The sequence below is a fragment of the Platalea leucorodia genome, assembly GCF_965183815.1.
Source record: "Platalea leucorodia genome assembly, chromosome: 7".
Classification (NCBI taxonomy): Eukaryota; Metazoa; Chordata; class Aves; order Pelecaniformes; family Threskiornithidae; genus Platalea; species Platalea leucorodia.
The window spans coordinates 3936535-3954958 of NC_138829.1; the positions used below are offsets into that span (position 1 = coordinate 3936535).

General features: G+C 54.7%; 1 protein-coding gene across 1 annotated transcript; it reads left to right on the forward strand.

The window, feature by feature from the left end:
- The first annotated feature begins 511 nt into the window (after window positions 1–511).
- GPR137C (G protein-coupled receptor 137C) lies at window positions 512–15600 on the forward strand. Its single transcript, XM_082317411.1, has 7 exons — window positions 512–899; window positions 8526–8569; window positions 9333–9561; window positions 12724–12873; window positions 13437–13559; window positions 13671–13786; window positions 14442–15600. The coding sequence occupies exons 1-7, from the start codon at window positions 546–548 to the stop codon at window positions 14611–14613; spliced, it is 1188 nt and encodes a 395-aa protein (XP_082173537.1). The 5' UTR covers window positions 512–545; the 3' UTR covers window positions 14614–15600.
- Window positions 15601–18424: the final 2824 nt, after the last annotated feature.

Sequence of the window (18424 nt, forward strand, 5' to 3'; positions counted from 1 at the left end):
CCAGGGCCGCCCCTGGAGCTGCCGGCACCCCGCTGCAGCGTGCACCCCGCTGCAGCGCGCACCCCGCTGCAACCCCCGCGGCCGCCGGCACCGGCGCGCGCCCCGCCCCCGGGAGGGCGCGAGGGGCGGGGGCGGGAGCGCGGGAAGGGCGGGTGCCTCCGCCCGCCGCCGGAGGTAGGCGGGGCGGCAAAAGGGAGAGGCGGGCGGCGGCGGCAACCTAAAAAGCAAGAGGCGATCGGAGCGGGGGGGGGGGGGGCGGTGAGTGACAGGCGGCGGAGACCACTCGGGGCGGCGGATGGGCGCGGTGGGGGCGGGCCGGCGGGGAGCCAATGGGGAGCGAGCGCTGTCAGGAGCGAGCGCCTCAAATAATCGGGCTCAGCTGATTGTCCCCGGCAGAGAGTTGTTTGGCGGCGGGCGGGCGGGCGGCGCAGCCAGGAGGGCGGGCGGCGGGGGGGGCTCCCCTTTGTTGCATGGGGGTGTCCAGCCGGGGCTGAGGGGAGCGGCGGGGCGGCCACCGTTGGCGGGCCGTTGCCTCCCGCTGCCCCATGAGCTCGACGACGGCAGGGGCGGCCCTGGCTGAGGGGGCCGCCGTGCCCTACGCGGTGGAGCTGGGGCTGACCGTGCTCCACACGGCGCTCTACGCCGCCCTCTTCCTCTTCGCCTACCTGCAGCTCTGGCTGCTCCTCTACTACCGGGAGCGGCGGTTGAGCTACCACACGCTCTGCCTCTTCCTCTGCCTGCTCTGGGCAGCCCTCAGGACCACCCTCTTCTCCTTCTACCTGCAGAACTCCCTGCAGGCCCTCCGCCTCCAGCAGCCCTTCGCCCACTGGCTCCTCTACTGCCTGCCCGGCTGCCTGCTCTTCTCCAGCCTCTGCCTCCTCAACCTCTATTTCGCTGAGGTAAGTTTGTTCTTTTTTTTTTGGGGGGGGGACACACAACCCCCACCCCGCAGGACACCAGGGCTAAAGGCTCCTCTTCAACCCCCCTACAAAACTTGGAGGTGTGCCCTCAAGCCAGGCTTTGGGGTGGGAGGGAGGGGTGTGCCCTCAAGCCAGGCTTTGGGGTGGGATGGAAGGTGCTGAGAGGTCTGCTCTCAGCAGAGGCTTTGGGGCAGGTTGGGGAGAGGCAGGGGTGTGCCCTGAATGCAGGTTTGGAGGGGGGAGAGGCATGGAGATGATGCACTGAATCCAGGCTTGGGGGTGGGGAGGGATGGGGGGGGGGGGGGTGAGCAAAAAAAGTGTGAGCGAAAAATGTGAGCGTCGGGGCGGTGGGGTGCACCTTGAATGCAGGCTCTGTGGGGTGGCATGGGGGGTGCAGGCAGGCACATTGCCCTGGGTCTGGGGTTGGGGGGGGTGCAGAGATGTGCCCGGGTGGGGCTTTCCCCTTTGCAACCCTCCCAGGGGTGTTAGTGCCACGGGGGTCTCTTAGGGGACTGTTTTGCATCTTTTTTTTAATTGATTCCCCTTCTCTAAAGGGGACCAGAAAGTGGCAGCAGCAGGGGCTGCTCTGGCCTGGAGTGATGCCAACCATTACGTCACCAGCTAGAGCCTCTTCTGCTATTGTTGCTGCGCTCCCTCCTTCTCTCCATCTCTCCGCTCCGCCGTGAACTGAGCTTGTTGTTCTGCAGCTCGTTGTCAGACAAAAACCCTGAGATCCCTCTGCCTCCCCAGACAACAGCCTGGGGCTGGAGCGCTGGGCCCCTTCCTAGCACAATGATCGCTACTGGGACAGTGCGGAGCTGCTTGTTATTGTCGCTGAGCTGTATTCCTCCTTTTCTGGGTTTCCCATCACTTGTTTTGTGATTTTTATCCTCCTGTCTCTAGTCCTTTCACTTGTCTTTATCTTTTAAAGCCTTGGCTCTCCCCTTCCCTTCCTCCCCTGAATATTTTGTTTCTGCTCCAGTTTCTCGTGAGCAGCCCTTTGCTTGCCTGCCTTCCAGTTTGGTGACTTGTTTCATAAATAGGCAGCACTTTCCTTCCAGCTTTGTTGTTGTTGTTCAGATTCTTTGCTCTGCAGCTCTCAGCTGTTCGCCAGCCTCACAAAGGAATCGCTAACACACAGCGAAATCGCTCCATCGCTCCGATGTGTCACTGATGGGAGTTATGATTTCATTTTCCCGAGGACATCAGCATTCACATGATAATGTGAGACTTGGAGCAATTGGGTCGTTCAGCTGTTTTGGGTCATCCCCCTCCGACACAAACACCTGGAAGCTGGGGTAAACTGCCCGTTGCACAAGCTGGTGGTGTTAGATACGCTGCCGATCGAGTGGCAGCAAAATAACAAATGGTGCATAGTGTGCATAATCCATCTTGTCTGTTAAAGGGAGCCTGACCTACCAATTGCTCCAACTAGTAGGTGTTTGTGTGTTCCTTGAAAGGCAAGCTGAGGAAGGGATCCCATGTTCTGGTGCCACAAAGTGGCTGGATTTGTTTTCCTCCAAGTCACCGGACTTGACAGCAGATTTGCCTCTTTGCAGGCTTGTTAAAAGGCTCCTTTAAAGAACGGCAAAGTAAATTCAAATAGGTTCTCAGGCTTCCCTTCCTCCCACGGTATCTGTTTTTCAGTGGACTCTGGCTGAATATACCCCATTTCTTTCTCCTTGAAGACCTGGAGCCAAGGGATATCCTGTCTGAGGAAATAAGAGCTCAGAATCTAGAGTGGGGAAGGATAAAATGACTTATTAAAATGGGTATGCATGCTTAGTTACAGAGAGTCCGATGCTTGGCTGTCCCAAGCAGAATGGGTGTCCAGCGCTTCACGGTGTTTGTGGGTGATCCCACAGTGGTGGTAGGTGGTGAAGGCTGCAGCTTCTCCAGAGCCTTGGAGAGAGTGTGGCTAGATGGACTGAAAGCCTTTGGTGCTTTTTTGGCTTCCACTTTAACAAAAGAAGTGATGCTGAGTAGTGATATTTGGCCTCCTTTGCTTGGAAAACAGGCTGATAAAACTAGCCCACCCTTGACAGAAGGGTGCGGTGTGCTGGTAGCTAACTGAGGTGGGCCTGGCTTGGCTGTGTTGGGTGCTGCTCTTAAAACACAGGAGGAGTTGTATTAAGGGGGCTTAGGGTGTAATTAAACAACAATTATCACTACCTGGAGGAAGGAGAGAAGCTATGGTGGAGCCACAGCAGTTTAGCTGAAGTGGCTCAAGATCTAGAGGTAACTGGTGTGTTTACTTCAAGCTGTCTGTGTGTCACAACTGGTGTGTGACTTCAAGCAGAACCTGCTGTGGAGGGCCCATCCATTCCTGGGTGTTAAGGGCCAGTTGGTAGCAACCTGTAGAAGGGCATAGGGCTTCTGCTGCTCTGGGGGTGCTGTCCTGGTCTGAGATGTCCTCAGATAAAAGCAGAGGCTGCTTCTGTGCTGAAGGCCTGGCTAATTGTCTTTGTACACAGTGCCTCCTTTGTGGAGATGCTGGAGAAATAGCATCTGTCTAAGCAGTGGAAGAAAATGTGGCCTGTGCTATGTTATTTGAGCTAATCTTGCTTGATTTACGGAGCTCCTCAGGCTATGTACAAGCTGAGGATGAAATGGTGCTGGGTGGGGGAAGAGCTCCAGGAAACAACAAATACCCATGGACAGCTAGCATTATTTTGCACTCCAGGCTTTTCTGGGGCTGAAATCAAAACTTATGAAACTGCCTAGTGTTCCCCCTTTCTGTGGGGAGAGGCTGTCCTCTTCCTATCCCCTCTTGGCCCCTGAGATTCCCGAGGGGCCATGGAGACCTGACAAAATGCGTGTGGGATGCTTATTTGGTGGTGACAGTTTCTTTTTCTCACTGCCTTATTTCCACCTGGAACATCAAAAGGTGTAATGCCTTTTGCTTGGGAGCATCTCTTCCTCTCTGCTTCAGCTTGTCACAGAATGAGTGCCTTTCCAGGGAATCTGGAGTTCACAGCACATCAGGTCAGAATTCCTCAGATCCACTTCCAATCCTGCCTCAAACGGGCAGAACAATGGCTCGGATATCCCACCCAGGGTGCTTCTCTGCCTTGCTTTTGGAATAGCTCCTCTGCGGCCGGCTAGACATCTGCTTGAGTAATGCTACCTTTCCCAAGAGTCTGGCAGTTCCTGCTTTCCCCCAGGTCATTGTCAGGAGCACACTACATGGAAATGGAGCCACACCAGCCTCCATCTTGACCCTTTCAAAGACCGTCTTGAGCACTTGGCATCTTTGCCTCACTTGGGAGTCAGCAACTGTGTGCAAGAGTGAGTAAGGCCTTCTGCTGGAGCGGTGAGGCTGCTCTGCCAGACTGGCGTGGCCATGACCCTTCACCTGTCTGGGTTTCTTTAAGTGCTCCATCTGATGGGATGACATCAGCCTCTTTCATCCCTCGCTGCTCTAATTGCACTGGAGCAGACATGCATGGAAAGAGCATCCAGCCTGGGAGCCGTTTGTCCTTGCTGTCCTGTATCTTCCTGCCTTCTCAGATGGAAAACTGGAAAAGCCTCCATCCCTTCTTGCACTCTTCCACCTTCCTTGCCTAGCAGACACCTAGCACGTGCCCCCTGCTGCAGCGGGGCAGCTGGTAAGGGGTCACTTAAACTCAAAATTGCTCCATCCCGTAGCTGATGATTCCCATGGGCCCTACAGTTCCCAAATAAACAGGTGGCTGTGCCAGCAACCAGCTCTCCTAGGAAATCAGGGTACGTGCAGGTTGCACCCTGTGCTCATGATGGCATAGGATGATCTCCGTATTAGTGGGGATGGTGAGAGAGCCTCACAGGCAGCTCCAGCTCTTCCTTGGAGGGGTGGGTGGGGGCTTGAACACTTGTTATGGGGTGTAGTCCCAAAATAGTCTGTGCTCTGCTCTGATGCTCGCTGCTGAATGACTGTGGCAAGAGAAGGAATCTAAACTGTCTGTGGATGCTCTTGCAACTGAGTGAGGGCTGTGTTCATGTCAAGGCAGGACATGGTTGTGTCTTGTATCTGGAAAGCCCAAACTCATTATTTCTTTATGGAGCAAAAGAGACTGATTCCATCAGACAGACAGTGCTGTTTCTGGCTCTCCTGGATCCCAGATCTGTTGTGAACGGCTGTACCAAAACCAGGCTGAAGTGCTGTCTGAGGCTCAGTGTCAGGGCGAAGGTCCTGGCTTGTACAGGTACTGAAGGTGGTCCTTAGAGCCATCTGTGGGATATGGTGCCTTGTCATTTGTCATCTTCTCTTAGCAGCTGTGACACCTCCAGTACACCTTCTGAGGATGAGTGTGTTTCTTAAACAATGCTCTGAGAACATACCCTTAGCAAGTTCACTTTCTGGGCTCAGTGATGCGAGCAGGGTATTCAATTTTGTGAAATATATCCACTCTTGTCACAAAAAAGCCTCCAGCATCACAGGGGACTTTGAGCTCTTCTTGGCCTTGCCTTCCTCCCAAGTCTGTAGCTGATATGAAGTGCTCAAAGGACTTGTGGCTCCCGAAAGACAGCTGAGTATTGCTGAAATGTTATAAAAGGCTTGCTTAGGAGTAAATGTTCTCAGTCCTGCTGCTCTGGGCTAGCAGAGACCTCCATTCCTTGTTTTCAGCAGGCAGCTGCGTGACTTCTGGGGCTGGCCTCTCAGCTAGGAACTGTTCGGTTTGCAAGGGTTGCTACTAGCAACTTGGCGTAATGCACCTGTTTGAGGGCAGGGGTCTGTAATTCCTATTTTTATGAAGAATAGGACTACCCCCGAGCGCTCTGCACTGGCTTCTTCACAGCAGAACCCTCTACAGCAGCTGTCCTTGGGCTTTGAAAGCATCAGAGCTAGGCCAGCGCTGGAAGGCTTGCAAGATTGTCTCAAGGATAGGAACCCAAAGGTGCATTGCGAACACCGCTGGTGTCACCTACTGACCCAGCCCCTGCGAAGAATAGGCAACCTTCAGATGGCTTATCATGTCTTAATAACTAAAACCACTGTAAACTGAGTGATGCCTGTTCTTTTCCTGAAGTTATAGGAGTAAATAGCTGGGGGCTAATAAAAGTGTAAGGCTGGTGCCGTGGTCTCCCTCCGCTTTTAGTGGCAGCAGTCCAAGCGGGAGTCTCAGGTTGCCATTGCACTCTTAACCCTGAGACAACTTTGTGTGCCTTGGTCCCCAGGGCTCAGGGATATAGGGGAGAGCCTTGGGAGACTGTCTTGCACAGGGCTACTGCAGCTTTGGAAGCCAGCATCTTCTTTCTGCTAGCCAGTGGCATTTCCCTGCTCGGCTGAGGGGCTGTTCTCACCCAGGGTGATTGGCTGGAATACAAGCCAGGGACTCTTGCTTGCCCTGCTGTTCAGAGGCTGCAGTTATGGGCTGCTCTTCTGGGAGTCAAAGCAGAAGCACAAATACCTTGGATGGATTTCCATGCTGCGTGAATGGGTGCTGAACCAAGAGGTTTCCCAGCTGGATGTCCTTGATGGCTGTTTTGATGCTCCCAAAGTGCTCAAATGTAGCCTACAGGCAAACTAAGGACAGAGGAGGGGATTTGGGGATTTTTCTGTTTTGAAGTCACCACATCGTCCTTCCGAGGCCCAGGTTTCCTGTAACTCGGATGACCTTTGGGGCTCAGAGTGGGTTATGCCTCACTTCTGTACTTCTCTGGGCTGGTGTATGCTGGGACACGAGGGTAGAGGGCTTCAGAGACTGCTCGTAGTACTGTGCCTCTCAACCTTGGGGGCTGGATATCTCCCTCTGCTGAAGTGCTGTGTCTTGTTCCCCACTAAGTGCTCCTTGAGTTCATCTTCCCTCAAACTGGTGTTGAGGAGCCAGAGAGAGTGAAACTGGCTCTCAGAACAGGGTTGCTGAAGCTGTCTGATGCCCTGCAGGAGGGCTTTCCAATGCTTGAAACTACTACAATGGATCAGACAGCCCTCAAATCCTGAAATGTCTCTGGAAAGCCTGGTTTCTGATGCTTCAGAGTGCCATTGCTACCTCAGTGCTGACTGGAAGGCAGGAACCAAGAAATCCCATCAGAAAAAAAGCTGACTAAGGGTGCCTTGTAAGAGATGAGTGATCCCTCGCTGCAGCCACAGCCTGGGAGCTGAGAGGGAGGACTCCTTGCAGAAACAGTGAAACTAAACCTCCACACCTGTGCAGTGATCCCACAGTGGTCTTGTGCTGACCACAGGTACGTGTCTGCTGGATCTGGCTGGATGGCGCTCTACCTCTTCCTGAGTTCCTTCAAAGTCTCTAGTCAGGACATGAGCTTTGTCTGAGATGGAATGTGACCTTCAGCTCTGGGATCCTTCCTGGTGAGGTCTGTAGCAGGATCAGCATTTCTCCCAGGACAAAACCCAGTTCCTGCCACGGCTGTGCTGAATCAGTGTGTTACAAGTGAGCTCTGTGTAGCTCTGCCTGCATGCTGCTTTCCTGCTCCTTGTCCTGGCCGTGTGTCAGCACCCGTTACCTGTCCTCCCCTTGCAGCAGGACTGCTGTGTTCCCGTCTGAGCTGGGACTTGGGAGTGTGTCCGCACCTTCCTAAACTGTCCATATTTCCTTAGGCTAGGAGTCCTGCCCCTGTGTGCTTCAGCAGGAGCCACCCTCCAGCCCAAAGGGATGTGGAGGCTTGTCTGCCATATCGGGAAGAGTGCTGTGGGACTGCCTGAGTGTGAGCCGATGGTTCTTCTCCAGCCTTCCCAACCCAAATGGCTGGGGGTGCAGGCATGGCTGTGGTCCCCTGCAGTCTGAGGAGAGGCCTGTGAGCCTTTGCTTTGAAGCACCGGTCCTTCTTGTGCAACTTTCAGCTTGAGTCTCCTAATTCCTTGGTGAGGAGATTCACAGAACCCAGATCCACTCTCGGACAGAGTGCATGTTTCTTCGAGGAGTGAAACAGTCTGTGAATGGCTGTCATCTAATATGTTTGTCTGTCAAGTGTGCCATGCAACTTGGTAGGCTGGGCTTTCCACCTCTGGAGGACTTCCTGCCATCTCAGAGCTACTTCTCAGGTGTATTTGGCCTACAAACACCTTTAGGGTGGAGGAGCTGTGAGCTCCAAATGCTTGTTACAGCCTGCAGGTCCATAATCCAATACCAGAGGGCTATTTCAGATCAGCTATTTGTTTTGCTAAAGCACAGCAGCTGAAGTGGCCTTCTCAACAGGGAAATCAAGCATGACTGAGGTCCTAAAATATGCAGCACAGAACACTGGGCAAAGTAAATGTATTTTTGAATGTTCTTACTGACTACCGAGTGCTGAACTCCCTGCTTTTCTTGCAGTCCTTAGGTGTGGTGTTATTAAAGCCCTTGTCACATGTGGGATATTAAATGTTTATAGGGACATGGTTTAGTGGTGGACTTGGCAGCGTTAGGTTAATGGTTGGACTCAATGATCTTAAAGGTCTTTTCCAACCTAAATGATTCTGTGCCTATTGGACACCTCCATTTGGGCTTGGCTCTTGCAGGAAAAAGAACACCAGTCTGTCTTGTAGGTGGGTCCAGTGCAAGACTTGGTGCTAATAGAGTCCTTCAAGATGTCCAGCTGGCTCCCCTGTTGTATAGATCTTTACTAAGCTTAAAGGAGAACTGTAGGTCATGTTAAGTAATGCTGCGCAAATCTTTCCCCTAGGTCATATTCAAAGTGAAATGTGCAGCTGAATTCAACAAGTACAAGTAAGTGATACTTTTCTAACGTTACCTTCAAAGCTGGCTTGAGGTGAACTCACTGCAGTGCTAGGAACAGGAGCTTCAGCCCCCGAAGACTGAACAGAGCCGACGCCATACCTGGCTGAGCTCTGACAGAGGATCAGTTTTGTGCCTTGGAGCAGGACTGGGAGCTCCAAGGGTACCAAGGAAGCTAAAGCATATGCTGCATGCCTCCATATGTGTCATCAGTGTCCCAGTACCAGTGCTGCTAGCGAACTAGATGAACTCTTGAGGTCATTCTGAGCTGTCCCAGAAAAGATCTGCAGGATAAGGCTTGAGCAATAGGTGGGACCTGTGTTTGTGCAGCCCAGGCGCTTCCTAGCCATTTCCAGGGAAACCCACGATGGAAAATGCAAGCTCCAGTGGCTTTCGATAAAGAAGTTGCAGTGGCTGTGATGACTCATAGCTTATTGACTGAAGTTAATGCAGAGCTAGAGCAACACTTAAAATCTGCAAGATAAGAACCTGACTGTCAGAAGATGAGTCTTGTAACTCATGACTACTTACACTGCTCATGCATTATGAGAGCAGCTCAAACACATACTCTGCAGGCTTAGGCTGTCAATACAACCACTGAAACTTGCTGGAATGTCTGATCTTCGCACCAAGCGGAGCACTGGGCATGCTGGGAGGTCCTCTTGCCTGATGAGACAGGAGGGTGGTGGAGAATGACCCCAGAATTGTCTGATTGAACTCCATTTTTTTTTTTCCCCCCTCACCATCCCTCCAGGGTCCTGTTGTATCTGGGCTCCATATTTACCAGCCTCCTCTTCTTAGTTGTGAACTTAACTTGTGCAATGTTAATCCACGGTGAGGTCCCGGAGAACCAGCTGAGGTGGACAGTCCTTGCTCGCGCCCTGGTCAATGACAGCCTCTTCATCCTCTGTGCCATCTCGCTGGCTTGCTGCATGTGCAAACTGGGAAAGATGTCTTCAGCGAATGTCTACCTCGAGTCTAAGGTAAGTGAAGGCCTTGTCAGCTATGCTGGCACTGCACAGTCCTCAGCTGGGTTCTCAGCTGGATCTGTGCATGCTTCCTCAAGCAATGCTGGCCTGGTGGCACCTGAGCTGCTCTTGCTCCAACATTCCTTCCAGTGTGGAGGTGGCAGCTCTTGGACTCCTCCCTCCAGAAAGTGCATGCTCCTGCTGTGGGAATGAAGTGCCCTGCATGTTTTAGGGGAATACATTTTCTGCAGCTTTGCTGGTACAACAGGAGACTTATGAGCTGCTTATGCTTTTCGGGTTTAGAAGTATAATTTAGGGTTTGACTGGAAGAGAGGGGTCTCTAAGAGTAGCAGGTGCGGTTTCTGCAGTATATTGTCACTAAGGGCAGTAAAGTCTGCAGCATATTGTTATCTCTGGCAGATGCATAACAGTTCTCTGCAAAGGGCATCCCTCCAGCAGTCCAGCTTTAGCTGCCTGCTCGCTTGAGCCAGAGGCAGTGCTTGCCTGTCCTGGATGAGATGAGCATCTTAGAAGGGGAGGAGAAGTTGCTGTAGGTCCTGCCCTAAGGCAAAAGGACCCATGAGGGTCAGAACCTACACAACTCTTCTCAAGCAGGTAGGAAAGTGGATAAGCCACCAGCAATCTCATCTTAGCGTGGCAGTAGGCTGCAATTAAGTGTGCACTTGAGCTGCCTCCTCTTCCTCTGGGAAGCCATATCACCCCTGTCAAAGGCAGTGACACCAGAGTGGGGACCTGGCCTGTTGAGATGGGCAGACAGCAGTCTCCTAATGAACCTGAAAGCATCTATAGGAAAAACTTGAGTGTGGGAGCATAGTCAGGCTCAGGGAAGCCAGCTGTCTGGCTCTGGTATTCCTGAGCTGCTGTCTTTTCCCAGTAGTACAGCTCCTCACCCCATATGCTCCTAATCGCCTCTTTCCAGGTGTCAAAGGTGAGGCTCTGGCCTCCTGGACCTTATTTCCAATGTGCCCTCAATCAGGTGGATCTACATGTGCTTAAAGCACTGCCACACCTGGCTCAGGTGAGAGGCTGCCTGGAGTGTAGAGCTCCTGGAGGCAGCTGGATGGCCCTGTCCCCCCTCAGGAGGAGGATGAAGAGGGTGACAAGCCACCTTGCAGCAGACACTGCTACAAAAGCATTCTGGATCCAGACAACTGCCTTGCCTTGGCTGGAGGCATCTCCTTGCTCCTTAGCAGGCCATCTGCCTGGCCACAGGTGGCTGCAGTCCACTGCCCCTCCTCCTAGAGAGGACAGCCGAGTGAAAGCTGAGAGGGCAGCCAGAGCTTGCTCTCAAGGTTGAAGCTGAGGCTTTCTGGAGGAGAAGTCTGGCTCTCTTAAGCAGCAGAGAGCATCGGTGGTTGCCCAGAATCCAGGGTGTGTGGGCCATAGGCAGCTGGGAGTGGCTGCCTAGCTGGATCTTGTGCTGGCTGTCCTCAGAGGCTGCAGGTTGCAGCCAGGTGATCTGAAGTGAGACGGAGGAGCCATGACTAAGCTGAGAACCTGCTCGCATCCCTGCTTGCATGGGCCAGGTATCCAGCTCTGACTGGCTCTGGACACTAATTAACTTATCAAGTTCACCCAGCAGTAGTTTATGAATGCAGTAACTTCCTCTAGTTACGTGCCCGAGGCTGCCCGTGGCCCGAGCTCTTGTACAACGTGCTCTAGAGAAGCCTGCTCTCGGGTTGAACACTCAACCTGACTGTCTGGTGAAGGTCTCTTGCATTCAAATGCTGTCTCCCTTCCCTGCCTTGGAGGCATTCCCCTGACTTTCTGTTGCGGAGGAGCTGCAAAAATAGGGTGGGGATGAGAAGAAGTGTTACACAAATGCCCGAAAAGGCTGTCCTGCCTCCTGAACTCCAGCTGTGAACCTGCTGACTCAAAACAATACCGCAAGGCTGGAGGGGCCCGGTGAGGCTGCTGCCTCCACTGAAGGTAGGAAGGTTCGAGCCATTTGACACTTGAGAAGGAGGCTGTGCTATTGAACTGCTGCCAGATCCTCTGCTGTGGTCCTTGTCAGCTGCAGGCTTGCTTCCCTGGCCTTTCTGCCTCTTATTCTGCTGCCCTGAATACCGAGGGCTCAGCTAACAGCACTAGAGCAGGCTGCATTCTTGTGCTGCGGTGGTGTCACAGGGTGTTAGCAGCACTTTCATGCTGACTGTTCCAAAACAGTCTTGAGCAAGTGCTGTAGAGCTAGTGTACCCGTAGCTCGGATGTGGAGCAGGTCAGTGAGATGTGCTTCCTGAGCTGATCCTCTCTCTTAATACAAAGGCAAGTCAGCTGCTGAGATGTGTTTGTCTGCCCACTTATTGGCTTCTGCTGTGCAATGACTTGGTGGCTACCAGTAGCTATTCAAAAGCTTCATGGGTGTATTTAGCGAAGAAATGGAGACACTTGCAGATCTTCAGGTAGCTTCCTCTCCCCCAGCTAGCTGTCCAGGGAAGGTAGGTGCCGTGGCCTTCAGGTACCCCATGCAGCTATCCCTCTGACAGCACCGCATCGAAAACCTTGTGGAGAAAGCTGCTCTCCACCAGCACAGGACAGCTGGCAGGAGGCAGAGGTCCCACAACATCTAGCCACACTTTAGCACGCTGCTCTGCGTACGCAAAGCCTACTTTGTTCCACAGCAGCGCTGGGCTTCAGGTGCTGGGTCTTTCTGTCTCTTCTCAGAGTTGGCCACCCCAAATTTTTGGGCTTCTTTCCTAGACAAACGTTGTGTTCAATGTCAGGGGTGCCAAACCGCTGCAGAGTGAATGAGCTGGGTGGATGCCTCTGCTGTAGCGTCTGATCAGGGTGTAGAAGCAGCAAGGTTATCTTAATGGTTGTTGGTTGGCCTTCTGGAAACTACCACAGTATGGCAGGGGTGGGATAGCATCTCCCTGGACCACCAGTTTGAAACTGGCTGATGAGATCCTGAGAACGATGCTCCCGTGCCTTGAGTCTTCCCTGCTCCCTGGCGACACTGGCTGTATGGCTCTGCTACTGCAGTGAACTCGTCGCACAAGGGAGCTCTTAACCAGCTCTGAATATTTTAGCAACAGCATACAAATGTTCTAGGTCATTCTTGCTTGCACAGCTTCTCATGCATTCGAGGGGAGGGGAGGAAAATCACAGCTCTGTAGGAAGGTCTGTATTAAAACTGGTTTTTTCGTCCTGTTCTAGGGAACATCTGTCTGCCAGGCTATTCTTGTGGGATCTGTAGTCGCTCTTCTGTATTCCTCAAGGGCTTGCTATAACCTGGTAGCTGTGGCCATATCTCCAGACAGCGTTCCTGGTCCTTTTAACTATGGCTGGGACAACCTTTCAGACAAGGTAAGCGTCCGTGACCCCCACCCCAGAGCTGGTAAAGTGAAAGGCAGTTACTCTGCTGTCCTGTGAGGGCCTGTGGAGGTGAAAAGGGGGCTGGGGGGGGTGTCTGTTTTACTAAATCCCCAGACAAGCTGGCTTTCTGCCTCCAGAAGCCCTGCTTGCTCTATCCACCAGAGCAAACCTGAATCTTCCTCTATCTGGCTGCTTCTTTGGGAGGGATCCCCTGTTGTGCTCTTCAATTTTAGCCTGCCAACTCTTCTTTTGGGGGAGAGGAGGAACAAGTCAACTAGAGCAGAAAAGCAATGTTTAATCAGGTGTGGGTGTGCAAGGGGAGAGTCACTGGTGTGGGGAGGGAGCTAATGGTACCCTGGTAGCGCACTGATGAGAACTAGCTCACTAAAACCAGTAGCAGCAGTTGAGTAAGGGTCACTGTTCTGGTTTAGGGACTCCTGCCTTCATAACGGTTTCTCTGCGTTCCTAGTTGTGTGTGCTGTGTCCCACTTTGGGAGCTGTGTAGCTCTGCTGATGGCTGGGATTGTATAGAGAGCTCGAACTTCTGTCCACAGGTGCGCGTGGAAGTGAGCGGCGAAGAATACGTGGTGTTCGGCGTCGTCCTCTTCCTCTGGGAGCTGGTGCCAACCACTTTCGTGGTGCTGTTCTTCCGGGCTCAGAGACTGAGTCAGAACTTGGTAGGCCTGCGCAAGCTGCTGTAGCTCCCGAGTGCCTGGGGTGGGGGGCAGGCCTTTAGGACGGCTGTCAGAACTATCTCGCTTCTGGCCTAACTCCTTTCTCTTCAACAGACCCCAGCGGGGATGGTCAACAGTCACAGTTACAGCTCCAGAGCCTACTTCTTCGACAATCCGAGGCGCTACGACAGCGATGATGACTTGTCGCGGCTTGGGGCCAGAGAAGGAGGGTAAGCGTTGTTGGGCAAGTGAAAGCACAGCTGAGCTTGGTTTTGTTCCCTTCTGCGGCTCACAAGGAGCTACTTTTATTAGACAGGAGCGACCAGCTCTGAGAGGTCGATATCCCACTGGATGCTCACAGGTAGAAATGCGCAGCGGCTGCAGACAGGAGGCTTCATCTTGCTAGGATCCTTCCTCAGCCCTGGGGGCTCTTAAATGATGGCCAGAGGAGTTTCTCCACTGGAAAGTGAGAGGTGGTGAGGTCCTGGGAGGGACACGGTCTCTGGGAGCCAGCCGGGACAAAGCCCTGCAGGAACAGCTGGTGCGGGTGTTCACAGCAGAACCGTGAGGGGAAACCTGACAGCCCTGGCCTTCACTGGCTGCTGAGGGCTCTGAGTTCCACCTGCCTGGGGTGTCGTGAGGGGTTCAGAGGTTCTGGCTGCTCTTGACCGGTTTGGTAGGGCCTGGTGCTCTTCTCCTGGTACCTGTTTCCTCAAAGCCGGGTTCCTTGGTGATATCGTGCCCGCGTGTCGTAGCCTGCTTCTGCAGGCTTGGATACCCCCGTCAGTGCTGGGAGCAGAAGTCTTTCCCAGCAGCGGAGACTAGCCGCAGCCAAATTATTCATCTCTAAGGGTCCGTGTTTGGTTTTTCTGTCTCTCCTCCCAGCTTGGCCACCCCTCAGTGCTCTGGCTGCTACGGGTCCCTGGCTGGGAATGACAGCTACGCGGTGGGTCCCTGTCTCGGCGGAACCGCTACAGACAGTGCCCCCTTGCTCTTTGCCGCAGGCGGCTCGGAGATGAATAACCACCATAGCTCATACCCTGCACCACAGAACTGAAGAGGCTGCGAGGTCCCTTTCTTCCCAGAAGTGGCATTCATGTATAGGATTGTAACCTGGTTTTCTCTTTCCTTCTTCCCCGAAGCATCTAACTCATCGACACAAACATTCCACTACCTGCTGCAGCTGTAAGCAGGACTGAGCCTATGGCTGCAGGCGGTAAGCAAGAGAACTGTGACTTTAAGGTACCATGTAGCAAAGTGAAGCTGAACTCTCTGGAAGCTTTTTCTTGGTCTGGTCTTCAAGATGTTGGCAGCTAAACGCACCAGAGCTTCCTCACTAGAAAAGAAACATCAAAATGCATATTTGCACTTTTATCTGCACACTTGGAAGGAATGAATTTTGCTCAGACTGCGCTTGGTCTGAGACTGTTCTAGTTACTCTTTTAATTGCACATCCATAGCTGGGAGAGGCACCGTCTTCCTGCAAAGACGTGGTCTGTGGAGTACTCTGCATCCTGACTCGCTGGGAGCGTGAAGCTCTGCTGCCCGAGCGCGGTACGGGCAGGGCCTCCTGCGGCGCACGCCGACGCATCCCGTGCCATATTGGCAGCCGGCAGGGCTGGTGCCTCTGGGCTGAGCGCGGTCTTGCTCTGACCGCTGGTCCCTGTTTCACCTGACTGAACTGCCCTGCCTAGGGCTGCGGGCTCAAAGCTGAGCTCAAAGCGTATCCTAGCAGAGCCTGCGAGGGTGAGACCAAGTGCTCCTACTGGCATTGAGATCACTACGTTGTAACCAACCCACTAGCTTGTGGCGGAGGAAGAGGGCTGGCTTGGCCGGCGGCTGCCGTCAAGTGAGGGGGCAAGACTTTGCGGGCTGCTGCCTTGTGGGAAGGCTTAGAGCTGGAGCTGGCTCAGCCAGAGTGAGCGTGCAGGAACGTGTGCGTGGCCCAGAGCTTAACTGGGGGGTGGCGAGAGCAGTCCTGCTCCCTCCTCCTCCTCCTCACCCATGGTGGGGCTCCCCTTTCCCCCCTCAGTATTAAATTGCATTTAGCAGATAACCAGGAGTTCGAACCTGAAGTGAATGTGAAGCGGTGGGGTCCCCGCTGAGGTGCAGGAGGTGTCTGGCTGCTCTTGCAGAGGGAAGTGGCGGACGCTGCGGAGATCCGGGCTCCTCGCTCTGCCCTTCCCTGCCGTGGGGCAGGACCGTGGGCCTGGAGTCCTCCCGCTGCCACACAGCTGTGTCAGCGGGGCTTAGCGGTGTACAGGGGGTTTGAGTGTGCTGAGTCAGTCTGGGAGGAGGCTTCTCTGCCTCTCTGTAACTGAAATAGCCAAGTTTGAGCTGGCCCATAGCTCCGTCGGGCTCCTGGAGCTGAGGCTCGATGTTATTCCTGGCTTGTCCCCCAGCCCGATGTGGGGATGAGCAAAGCAGCTTTGGACACGGGCTTGGATGGAGGCGCTGGGCCGGGGAGGGACCTCTAGTGACGACCTTGATCTGGAACCGCAACTGCTTTTAACCTACCTGGAGCTGTTCCTGCTCTTCAAACCTAAGTCTGACCCCGGAGGACTTCCCTGCGCCTGGCTCCGGCTGCGGGCCGCTGGGCTGGGGTCTGGTGCCAGGGCGACCCCGAGGCAGCCTCGGTGGCCACTGCCTGTGAGAGAGAGACCCCAAGCACTGGGGCAGCCCCGGCCTCTCCTCGCTTGCCGTGTGCTCGCTCGTGTGGCCACCTCGCTTGTCACTGGTCACACTCAACCACCCCGTCCCTCTCTGCGGTCTCCCATGCTGGCTTCTGGGCCTCTCCCTGCTAACCCGCTTCCCTCTTGCCGGCCCAAAAACAGGGGAGGCGGCTCCGAGATGACAACTCCCAGCACATCCCTCTTGCTCTAGTACTTGAACCGGAGCTCCGCCGTGCGCGGTGTAAGGGCCCTGTCCCCTCAGCTGGGGCGCGGAAGCGGGTTCCTCCATCTCGGTCACTGCTCGACTTATGGCAAAGCTGCCGGAGGCCCTGGACGCGGCGCATCGCCCTTCTTTCTTCTCCTGTAAGTCACCAAAGACAGTAAGTGACGCTAGTGGCCCCTGTTCTTGCTTAAATTCCAAAGCACTAGGAGCACTTTAAGTTTTTCTTTGGAGGGAAAGGAGTGTAGTGCAAAAAAAAAAAAAAAATTAAAAAAAATAAAAAATTAAAGGGCTACAGGCTCATTGTTCGTATTGCACTGAAGCACACACCCCCACCACCATCTTCCTGGCATTAGGGTGGCAGGGCGGGGCAGCGAGGCTCCTTGGTACTGTCCTGGGGAGGGACTGGCACAGCGTTTCGGTTTTATTCATTTGTACGGATGGCCGTTAATTTCAAAACTCTGACCGCTCCTGCTGGGGCCAGTCCCCTGTTTTACTGAAGTAATTTATAGCTGAGAAGTACAATGACTTTTTTAATGCATAGTTGCCTTTCATTAAACTTACTTTTTTTTTTTTTTTGGTATGATTTAACAGTGTTTCGGCTCTGCAGTCAGGCAGCAGCTGGCTGCAACAGGAAGCTGTGGCCAATGAATGTACCTATTTGTTCTTCACTAAACTGTAACCAAGCACTACTATGTTGAAATAAAAAAAAAAAAGAAGAGTTTCTGTGCTAGGTTGCTGGAGGCCGGGCTGCCTTTTGCTCCCGCCACGGCCCGGCTCCCGCCGCGGCCCTGCAGCCCGCCTCGTCCTGGCCGGGGGCGCGTTGGCTCTGCCGGCACAGGACCCTGGGCACCGACTGCTCTGGTGACTCGGTAAAGCTGCGTCTTGCTGGGCTGAGCCGGCGCTGGCGTGGCTCGCTTCCATGGGACTGCAGCCTCGCTGCGGGTCCCTTTTCCCAGCACCCAGAGCCGGGCTTTGCCAAGGGTGCTGCAGCTCCCCGTTGCAGCGGTGGGGTTCTGGGGCTGGCTGCGGTGCTTCCCCTTGTCCCCAGCTCCCCCTCCAACCACGGCCTCTGCGCCCTGCTGCCTTCTGCTACCACACACGGAGCTGCCAGGGCAGCTCGGGAGCCGCGTCAGGGCTCTGTCCTGACCCGCGACCCCTCACAGCCTCCCCGGCGGCGCGGAGCAGCCAAAAACCCCAGCTCCGTAACTCGGTGCTTCCCTTATCTCCTTGCACCGCTTGCGCGGGTTTAGCGGTCTGGCCTTGAGCGCGCTGCAAATAGCTGGAGCACACGCTTGTCTTCCTGCGCAGCGGCACCCGCCCCCGCAGCGTGTTTTGGGGGGAAAAGCAGCCGGGGGTGCCCGTTCCCCGGCAGCGCTGACCACGCGTGAGCCTGTCCTTTGCCCCCGTTGCGAAGGCGGATGGTGCAATCGGGGCCGGTGTCTCGGCCCTCCCGTTGCTGCGCTAGACGGGGGCTGCGGCTGACCCCGCCACGGCACCTCTCCGTCCTGCTGCCCCAGCTGCTTGTCCTCGCAGCGGCAAAACTCAGCTTGGCTTCAGCCACCGAGCGCCCCTGCGGAGCGGCAGCCGCAGCCCTTCCCTTTTCAGCCCCTCCGGGCTATGAGTGGATCCCAAAAGAGGACAAAGCCGCTTTAACGGGCCGCAGGAAGAGAGGCTGGCACTCGGGTGGGGAACAGGGGTGGCTGCTGGCTCCCCTTGCCCTGAGCGAGGCCGCTTCAGGCACCGGCTGGAAGCAGAGCAGCGCTGCAGGGCTCAGACCGAAGCTATTTTCCGCCACCCCGCCGGTTCCCGACAGCAGCGCGGGTCAGTGAGGGCTGTGCTTGCCCTGCGTCCCCTTGCAGGGGCCAGCGCTGTCGCTCCCGCAGGGTTCTAGCCAAGACGGAGGCCAGCGGCAGGGTTCCTCTAGCGTGCTGCGTCGCCATTCCTCTCCCCTTGCCTTCAACGAGGAAGCGATG